The following is a 10,843-nucleotide window of genomic DNA, read 5'->3' on the forward strand; positions in this document are numbered from 1 at the left end:
CTCCACTTTTTCAGACACAATACCTACGTTGTAGTAAAAATAACTTCTTAATTTTATGATGGTATGCACACACAATTAATAATTAAGAAAAATATCAATAATATTAGGTTTTTTAACACTTACATTAGTAGAAAAGATGGCTGCGCACACGGGGATGGGGGGTTGGTTCCGAGGCAGAGGGCAGATTATTGGCCCTCACCTGTATCACTTGCATCAATTGTATCACTATCCACCACAGACGCTTGCAGGGCCTCTTTGTCAAACCCCTCAAAGTCCATATACTGTAAGTCCATATCCTCACTATCACTGATTTGGGCCAGCTGTGGTGGGTGAAGAACTCGGTAATGTTTTGATGACTGGGCGACCTTGTGCGCACCCTGCCCGCGCCGCTTCCCGCGTATATGAGTAGATGCACCGCGTAAAGTGAACATTCCGGTTCTGGCGGGGTTACCTCGTAAATGTAGAAACGCGTAAAAAAAATGCGTAAAGCGGGGTATTACTGTACAGTCGACCCTCGTTAAAACCGACTAATAGGGGGGGAAGGGTGTCCGTTTTAGCCGATTGTCCGAATTAACCGATTTAGGGGTTAATATTGCATAATATTGCATTATACAGCTATGTGTATGTTTATTTGAGTGCCCCGTCATAGGAGTCCGTTTTCTCTCACTTCAGGACGCCTGAGTCGTCCGTTTTCTCTTAATCTTAGAGTGCAGTACACCAGTGACTTCTTTATTTCTTAGTAATGACACAGCATTTGAAATTGCAACTGGGGTTGCAATTGTTGAGGCAACTTAGGTATATGTCTGATTACAGTTGGAATATCAAGATCCATTGTGAGTGATGTTTAAAGCTTTAACTGTCTTTATGGTTGGTAAAACTTGTCAAGTCTGTCAGTCTGAATGGCATGTGTGACGCCTTGTGTTTGTACAACCGCTAAATATATAAATATATAATGTTATGGTAATTATCAGAAACACACATAGGCATAACTAGGTTTATTATAAAGTGATGAAAAGGATACTGTAAAGTGGGTAGTCCACAAAACATGTAGCTATGTCTCTTTGTTTGAGTGCCCCGTCAAAGAAGTCCGTTTTCTCTCACTTCAGGACGCCTGAGTCATCCGTTTTCTCTTACTCTTAGAGTGCAGTACACCAGTGACTTCTTTATTCCTTAGTAATGACACAGAATTTGAAATTGCAACCCCAATTGCAACTGGGACAATCCCAGAACCAGAAATTTGATATGGACAGTTCAGATTTCGTCCGATTTATCCGAAATCCGGATTAAAGGGGTCCGAATTAACGAAGGTCGACTGGGTATATGTATGTATATATAGTGATTTAAGGGCGATTTAGGGGATTTTTAAGTGTTTCTGACTTATGCAAGATCCCAAAAACATAACCCCCGTGTAAGTTGCGAGTCTACTGTACTGTATACAGTACCAAACCCTCTACCGAAGCCATCCTCAAATATCTTAAATATTCAAATACAGTACTGTACAAGACTAATACAATGCTCTAATATGACTTAAAAATAAAGAAAATATAATACAGTATAAAATTATAAAATACATAAGAAAAATGAGGTGTGGGAACTTAATTCTGTTTGGGAAAAAAGGTAAGAAGGGCCGGTTGCTGGCTGGACTGAGGACCAAGTGGAAATTTCTCCCTCAAGTCCTGCAACCCCCTTAAAATGACAACATACAATTTCACAATACAGTATAGTCTGCATTTACGCGGTCAATTGAACCCGTGGAGGCCCGCGTAAAACGAGAAACGCGTAAATGAAATAACAGAACATATGGGATTAATTGAAATAGAGACTGGGCCGACCCCCAAACTACACTTTTTCCGACACAATACATACGTTGTAGTAAAAACAACATCTTAATTTTATGATGGTATGCACACACAATTAATAATTAAGAGAAATATCAATAATATTAGGTTATTTAACACTTACGTTAGTAGAAAAGCTGGATCGGCATACGTGGATGGCAGCTGGTTCCGAGGCAGAGGGCAGATTAGTTGCCCTCCAGTGAATCACTTTCATTACTCGCAGAGGTTTGCAGGGCCTCCCAGACAAACCCCTCAAAGTCCATATCCTCACTGTCACTACCACTATCACTGACTTGGGCTGGCTGTGGTTGTGGTGGATTGCGGGCGTTGACGACTAGCATTGATGTTGTCAAGATAGATCTGGATATACAGCTCCATAACTTTCGACAGAAGGTTATTAGACACTTCATACCGATGCTTCTCTGAGTCGTTGTCAAGGATGAGCTTAATTTTCTCCCCCAACTCGATGATTTCCTTCACATTATCATGGCTTGGTCCAGGTAATTCAAGGTTTTTCTCTGGTGGTGGGGGTCCCGCGGAAGCCATTGTGAGTTGTGAGGGGAATAGCAGGCACAAGAGAGAACTGTATACGCGGATTGAGAACAATGAGACAGGCCCGGCTAGGTCAGCGACTTCTACCCTCTGGTGGTACAGCACGTCATGTTACATTAGACCAATCACAGCTAGCGGCGGAGGGAGGTAAGGATGCGTGGCCCAATCACAGTCCGATACGTCATATGACATCAGCGATAACGTAAGAGCGGCCTAATGCGCACCACTCGCCGCGCCACTTCCCGCGTATGGTCAAGAATGGATCGTGTGAGTAAAAAATGGTGCGGCGGTCTGGACCTCTCCAGCCGCTCGCCACATAAATGACCAAATTTACCGCGTAATTAAAGTATTTTCATTCTGGCAAGGCACTGCGTAAATGACCAAACGCGTAAACAAAAACCGCGTAAATGCAGACTATACTGTACTGTAATTCCCATATCATTTAGGTTCATTTGGTGTCGGATTAATAAAAAATTATCATAAAATAATAAATTTTCACAAGAAAGAATCCCACACTCAACTCCAGATGAGTGTTATGAGTTAAATTCCCAGGGATATGTTTACATAGACGAACAGCTGACCACCCAGTCAGCCACAGAAGGAGCTGTTTATGTAATGAGGAACTCTTTTATGTAAAATATCTTCAGTATGTGATGCTCTATTTTTCAAGTATTATGTACAATATTTAGTGTTTATTAAAGTTTTGTGTTCACAAACTATATCTTATAATTATAAAGAAAAAAATCCAATATTCTAACAATTAATCTGGACTAAAATTACTGAATTTTTTCATATATATCAAACAAAGTTTGGTATTTAACGAGTTTTTCAAATTCGTTTTATACTAAAAACTCCCTATACTGACCTGGCTGCTCACAATTATTTTGGATTGGAGGTAAAACTATTTACGTATAGACAGGAAAATCTTCATAAAAACTGGAGACGATCACCAGTGACCTCTGGACAAACTAGCAGGGAGTAGACCCATTATCAAAAAAATTTTGGCCCCTAATGTGTGAATACATGAGGTTATATTGTACTGAAAGTGGAAGGGTAGGCTGTTGTGGCAATGTCATTTTTATACTGTACTGTATAGTAATTTCCACTGCTCTGGACTTTCCGTACCTGTGCAATGATGAGTCAGGTAGAGTGACAAAACTGTATGTAAAGTATTACGAGAACCAACTGGTTAAGGGTGATAGCCAGAATTATGCAATGAACTCGTGCTTATAAGGAGATGAATTTTAAAAAATATGCTGTACTACAGGTAATTATGCTTTAGATTAAAGCAGATATCAAATATGTCACTTACCTGTGATAACTGAACTGCCTGTCTTAGCTTCTCTGCTAAATCTGCTGCTGAGGGAGAAGGAGATGCACTACAGTCAGGAATGCTTGCTAACTCCAGTTGTGTACCTGGATATAAATAGGGACATATCTCAGTCTGTTAACTAAAAATAGAAATGCCATGATCATTAATAGCTAAAATTACTGTACACCAAGTCTCTAAAATTTAGTTACATATATAAACTAGCCTTCAACTTAACTGATAGCAACAAAGCTAACACCATACCACAATACTTTAACATGACGACTCTGCATTTCTTTTACCCACACTGGTAGTCCTTCCTTTATTTTCTCGTACATCGGCAGTTTGAGAAGCAGCGTTGTCTCAGAAATTGTGAGTTCTGAATAAACTTTTCTTATTACAGCTGCCTTCAGCTTGTTGCTTCTAATCGTGCTCTAGTTAACCCCATAACAGTGAGCAACGGCTGAGATCCCTGAACCGCGCTAAAGTTCATCCAAGATTTTAACTTTTTCTTGAAAGTTGCACTTGGACTAGGGACCATTGTAGGATGCTTGGACATCGTAAAACTGTGTATACAACACACCGACAATTAAGTAAAGTCTAAAAACACAAGCGTTGATATACACATCTACACAATAGGAAAGCTAGTGAGTAACTGAGAGGATGTTCGCCTGGCGGGATACGCTTGGGGAGACAGGCGCGTGACCGTGCGATGAGACATCTGGCGGGGAAAAGTTAAACTCGTGATGTATTGCACTGGCCCGCAAAAATTAAAAATAATTGGGATAATGTAGTTATTCGTGATAAATCAAATGCAATGCATCAAATCGCGAAACATCATGACTCTACTGTATAAGTGAATTTTTGTATCATGGGGATACTTATACAGTAAGTCCTCGTTTAAAGTTGCCCCCGACAATGTTGTTTCGTTATAACGTCGCTACTCTTTAGATACCCATGATTCGGTCAACGTCCCGCAGATTCGGTATAACGTCGTCACAGACTATTTTGTACGGCGCATCACCCTCTCTCATCGAGTCAGAGCAGGAGGAGGAGCCACCATCCGGGTCTCAGTGACTCGCCACCACTCGCCGCGCCGCTTCCCGCGTATGGTCAAGAATGGATCGTGTGAGTAAAAAATGGTGCGGCGGTCTGGACCTCTCCAGCCGCTCGCCACATAAATGACCAAATTTACCGCGTAATTAAAGCATTTTCATTCTGGCAAGGCACTGCGTAAATGACCAAACGCGTAAACAAAACCCGCGTAAATGCAGACTATACTGTACTGTAATTCCCATATCATTTAGGTTCATTTGGTGTCGGATTAATAAAAAATTATCATAAAATAATAAGTTTTCACAAGAAAGAATCCCACACTCAACTCCAGATGAGTGTTATGAGTTAAATTCCCAGGGATATGTTTACATAGACGAACAGCTGACCACCCAGTCAGCCACAGAAGGAGCTGTTTATGTAATGAAGAACTCTTTTATGTAAAATATCTTCAGTATGTGATGCTCTATTTTTCAAGTATTATGTACAATATTTAGTGTTTATTAAAGTTTTGTGTTCACAAACGCGCTAAAGTTCATCCAAGATTTTAATTTTTTCTTGGAAGTTCCACTTGGACTAGGGGCCATTGTAGGATGCTTGGACATCGTAAAACTGTGCATACAACACACCGACAATTAAGTAAAGTCTAACAACACAAGCGTTGATTTACACATCTACACAATAGGAAAGCTAGTGAGTAACTGAGAGGATGTTCGCCTGGTGGGATACGCTTGGGGAGACAGGCGCGTGACCGTGCGATGAGACATCTGGCGGGGAAAAGTTAAACTCGTGATGTATTGCACTGGCCTGCAAAAATTAAAAATAATTGGGATAATGTAGTTATTCGTGATAAATGCAATGCATCAAATCGCGACACATCATGACTCTACTGTATAAGTGAATTTTTGTATCATGGGGATACTTATACAGTAAGTCCTCGTTTAACGTTGCCCCCGACAATGTTGTTTCGTTATAACGTCGCTACTCTTTAGATACCCATGATTCGGTCAACGTCTCGCAGATTCGGTATAACGTCGTCACAGATTATATTTTGTACGGCGCATCACCCTCTCTCATCGAGTCAGAGCAGGAGGAGGAGCCACCATCCGGGTCTCAGTGACTAGCCACCCACCACACACTCGCTCCACCTCCGCCCATCAGTGAGTACAATACAAAATGATTTAGTTTAGTATTTATCTTTTTGGATGTATAATACAGTATACGTATACTATTTTCTATAAAAATTCCATTGAATACATGTATATGAATGTATTTTATGGGGCAAACGGAGGCTGGGGAACGTAACTCCCGTATTTTATCTATTTATTATGGGGAAAATTTATTCCGTTAACGTCCTGATTTTCAGGAACGGAACCACGACGTTAAGCGAGGACTTACTGTTTAATCAAAATTACGAGTTGAAAAATAACCATAACAAAACTCCTACCTCAGCCTGGTATGGAGAGTGCTAGGGGGACGTAGCCGCCCCAGTTTACTCCTGGGGCCGTGCAATTTGAATTTTTGCCAGGACCCAAATTCATGTACAGTACCTGTATGTGGTAGTTTAGGAAATTCATATAAGCAAATTCTAGCATTTCGAACGTTCATATATCGAGGGATACCTGCATGTTCAATTATGTATTGTTCATGCTGATTTTGTGCAGCTAAAAAATATCTACAATAATAGAGTGTTTCAATATGACTTCTTATAAAACAAAACACTAAATTTGATACAGTACATAGAAAATATAGCGACTCTTGGAATTCAGGCAGAACGAGTTGGCAACACTGACCACCAGTACGGTACCAAGCTCCCATTTCCAAGGTAATTAATTACACTAAATTTCAGTATATGAGAACAGTATTTGGCCCAACTCATTAGCAACTTTGCTAACAAGAAGGTACATTAAGTGTCTGGCTTTAACAAACCAACTTGAAGTGTTTCTGTATTAATATTGCTGTTCTGTTTATGATGAATACGATTTCTGTTTCACATGAATGATTTAGTTTATGGTTTTATACTTGTATACAGTGGGGTATGCTATAACGAACGGATCCTACTACGAAAATTCCTATAACGAACGGTTTTACCTATAAAATTGAGAATGCTATAACGAACGAAACTCCTACAACGAACATAATTTAATTTTTTTTTTTTCTAATTTATTGTTTTATTATTACAAATATTAATGATATTCTTTATTTCAGGGGTTTAGATGCATATTTATGCACTTTTTTACAATTTTTACAATTTTATATTATATTTTTCAGTGTAAGTGGTTGTATTTGGGGGCCTGGAACGGATTAATCCTATAACAAACGAATGCTATAACGAACAAGGTTCTAGAACCAATTAGATTCGTTATAGCATACCCCACTGTACTGTATGTAACTTTTACACTTATTATCAAGAAATGTTCTATCAGGTCAATAAAAGCAGGCATGGAAAGATATCTTAATTGCTGTAAGCTTGTGAAAAAGACTTGCAACTGTTGTATTCTATTTGGGTTGTATTATTGTTGCTAATCTTTCATATATGATTAATGGTTTTTATTTTTTTTCTTAAACTTCATTATGAAAAGGGCCACCACTATTCTAAACCCAGCTCTGCCAAAGCTAATATACTGTAGTACAGTACAGTACAGTACTGGCATGTATACAGTACTGTAATCACAAAGAAGGAAGCAGGTGCATAAATACAACTAACATATAAAATTGTAAATTATCAAAATATTTTTTTTAAACATCACAATTACAGAAAAAATCATACAATTACTGTACCTGCTATGATGCCATCCATCTGCTGCAATGCAGCCTCCAGCATTTTGGAGGCTTCCACATTTGGGGGTAGAAGCTGAGCACTCATCACTTGACTACTGATCACTGCACTTTATTCCACTACAAGACTCCTTATGTATCACTGCTACACCAAACTCCATTCACTAACACTTCTACAGTTGTATTTCTTTGTACTTAGTATCATAGACAATAGTTTCTTGGTCAAAAGTCCTCTAATAGCCACTTTCTTCACATGTTTTCCATAAATTATGCATCTAATTGCTTGTTTCCTGTTAGTATTGGTCCCATGTAGATCTGGAATATATAATAATGTTATTAAAAAAAATGTCATTTACCGGCACTATCTCAGCATATAGGAGTATATTTTAATAGAGGCGAAAACTTTTTATATTAATTTTTTTCTCTATATATGATCATATATCAACTGTAGTGGGCAGGGCATAAAGGATGAAAGAAATTGCGGGGTAATGCATGGTGAAAACTGATCATATGACACTGAAATGATGTCTCTACGTGCTTTGTACATAAAAAAATTAATTCTTTACCATAAATACTCCTTTGAAAAATCAGCCTTTGTCAGCACATATTGTCTCTCGGCTTGTTTACAACCGACCCGCTTAGTACGAGCGTACTCTCACATCCACAAAAAACGTAAAATCACACCATGATGCTTAAACAAAGTTGCTTTCATTGGTACAGTACTTTCTGTTTAATATGGCAAGGCATCTGGCTAGGAAGTTAAGTAAAATTTAGGTAGGTTTCTTTGGTTGGTGAGGTCAGGTTCTATTAGGTTCTAGAAACTATCACCTCTTAAATTACTAACTGTAATGATAAAAACATCTGTGAAAAAATTAACAAAATCAAACATTTTCTGGTGGTAGTAATATTACCAAAAATACTTATACAGAAATTAAAAAAAAAAAGTATTACAGTATTTTACTAGTTGCCACTACACTTATCTCAGGAATTTTAAAGTTGCTATCAGTAGTTTTGACAATTCTAAGACACTTTTCTTCAATGACATTTCTGGCGCAAATTATATCGAAGTGAGATATTTAACATTTCATTATGTATTTCATACGTGGCGGTACACACCCAGAACATAGAACAACTGTTCAGCTCCCCAGTTAGGTTTGGGTTTTGTTTTTCCGAGGTTTTTTTTATATATTTTGAACATCTTTTGGCAATTATTGACGATTGACCCAAAGCCGATTTTCATAGAAAACGATTATAAAAATGCCGCAATATCACTGTGTTTTATAGTGGATACTGCCATAGTTAGTTCTAAATTAAACCTAACTTAACCTTAGCTGATATGAAAACAAATAGCAGAAGCGTTGTTATAAGATCTCACCAACCAAACCATACAAACCTACCTAACCTTACCGAACTTCATAGCCGGGGGCTCTGCCCCCCAGACTCCCCGGCAAGTTAAACAAAAAGAACTTACTTAAGCATACAGTGAGCAACGGCGTTGATCAAGCCCAGGCGACTGAATGCTTTGAAATATGTCAATACGATTGGCGATTTACATCCTGGGATAAGACATCATTTCCGCATTACTGCTGAGAAGACAAACTTGTGTGCGCTTAGACGCCAAATTATCTATCAGACGAAGCATTTGCACAAGAAATTATCATCGTATCAGAACTCACTGATGAAAATAAATTAAGAAAATAAACAGTAAAACAAATAACTCGTCTGTGGTTTAGTAGTCAATATTAACCCACTTTTTTACCTTGATTTATAGCAAAAATCTAGATTCTGAAATGGGAGGGGAGGGGGGCTAATCTCAGAAACTACTGATTAGAGCCAGAAGGAAGGTCAAATTCGTTCATAACACATCAAAAACCATAGGAAAAACAGTTCAACTTCGATTTCGTATAGTGGCAACAAGTGAAATTTTACCTCAAAAAATATTTGTCGCTTTTTTTTTAATAATTACATTAATGATAAGAAAATCTGTGGAAAAAATGAACGAATCTAACTTGTGGTGGTAGCGGTTCCTCATACATTACCCTCTAAACGTTTTCGGGTTGATTTTATCAATCCTGTAAGGTATTGTATCTCTCTAGGGACCAAGTTTTTAATTTCATTCATCCATCCATTATTTACGACAGCAAACTAAATTACAGGAAGAATATACAGCTCTACTGTCATACTGAAGATCTCCTCTCACTATTAATGAATCATATTTGCGTATTATTCATGTTTCAACAATTCTACCTACAAATGGATGTAAACTACTGTTAAGTTGTTAATCTTAAAATAAAATATGGAACATTTTCATACTACAAAACTTGAAGTGATGGACAAAGTTCGACGAGCCGTCCCACCGTCCGGAAGCAATTTGTAAACAAAGATTTCTCGGTGTAAAGTTTTATTATTTTTTTTCTTCACTGGTTGGATCTCTTGTCGGTATTTAAAATTATGCCCAGAAATAAATAAGAAATAGTGTCTATAGCATGCAATTTCTAGTCGTATTTATAATATGAATATTTGTTTAATATATAGAAATTATTAAGAAATAGACAACACCTGTTGCTTCATTTATTCACATCTACCTAAAGTTTACAGACGAACGAAACCTTCAACAGCAACATAAATTAAAACATTGAAAAGACCAGGCATGAGAAATTTTAACATTTATTCTTTTAATGATACATTTATAATATTCAAAGGGCGTAGGTAGTAGGTGAAGAACTGCAGAAATTTTTTTTTAGTTTAACAAATTTATTGACAGTTTGTCTATTGTGAGTAATTCAGTCAGGTCTTGACACTGAGGGTGTAACACTTCTCACTGCCATGCAGGACAGAGGCTCATACACAAAGAAATACATCATATTCATTAACAGTATATAAATAAATAAATATATATATATATATATATATATATATATATATATATATATATATATATATATATATATATATATATATATATATATATATATATATATATATATATATATATGGACTTGTTACGTGGAAAGCGTAGTTTCATAACGAAGAGAAGAACCAGGGAAAACACAAACATCTTGACTAAGTTGGGTTTCTTTAATCACTAACGTTTCGGAAAAATCATTTTCCATCATCAGAGCCTATGTAGTGGATATCTCCTCTACAACTACAACTGCCGTTTGTCGCTGACTAGCCGACCCCTCATTCTAGTTGAAGACTAATCAGTAATCAGTGTGGGCTAGCAAATTTGGGATAAACAGCAAGAATGTCCTCAAGCACCCCCGATTCAATGTAGTAATTACAAAGTTCAAGATACAATAAGTCAGGTGGC

General features: G+C 37.6%; 1 protein-coding gene across 2 annotated transcripts in view; it reads right to left on the reverse strand.

Annotated features, from left to right (window-relative positions):
* The window catches only part of LOC121855582 (liprin-beta-1-like), a 214,986-nt gene extending 205,073 nt beyond the window's left edge, over nt 1-9,913 (reverse strand). The window contains exons 1-3 of one of the 2 annotated variants that reach the window (XM_042350612.1): nt 9,844-9,913; nt 7,534-7,845; nt 3,703-3,746 (exon numbers count right to left, since the gene is read on the reverse strand). In XM_042350612.1, coding sequence (XP_042206546.1) covers nt 3,703-3,746; nt 7,534-7,618 — 129 coding nt within the window. In that variant the 5' untranslated portion in view covers nt 7,619-7,845; nt 9,844-9,913. Of the gene's footprint in view, nt 1-3,702; nt 3,807-7,533; nt 7,846-9,843 lie in introns of both variants that reach the window. The other variant, XM_042350611.1, reaches the window with a different exon arrangement.
* Between the last annotated feature and the right edge of the window lie 930 nt (nt 9,914-10,843).

The sequence above is a fragment of the Homarus americanus genome, unplaced genomic scaffold (genome assembly GCF_018991925.1).
Source record: "Homarus americanus isolate GMGI-L3 unplaced genomic scaffold, GMGI_Hamer_2.0 scaffold48406, whole genome shotgun sequence".
NCBI classification, from domain to species: domain Eukaryota; kingdom Metazoa; phylum Arthropoda; class Malacostraca; order Decapoda; family Nephropidae; genus Homarus; species Homarus americanus.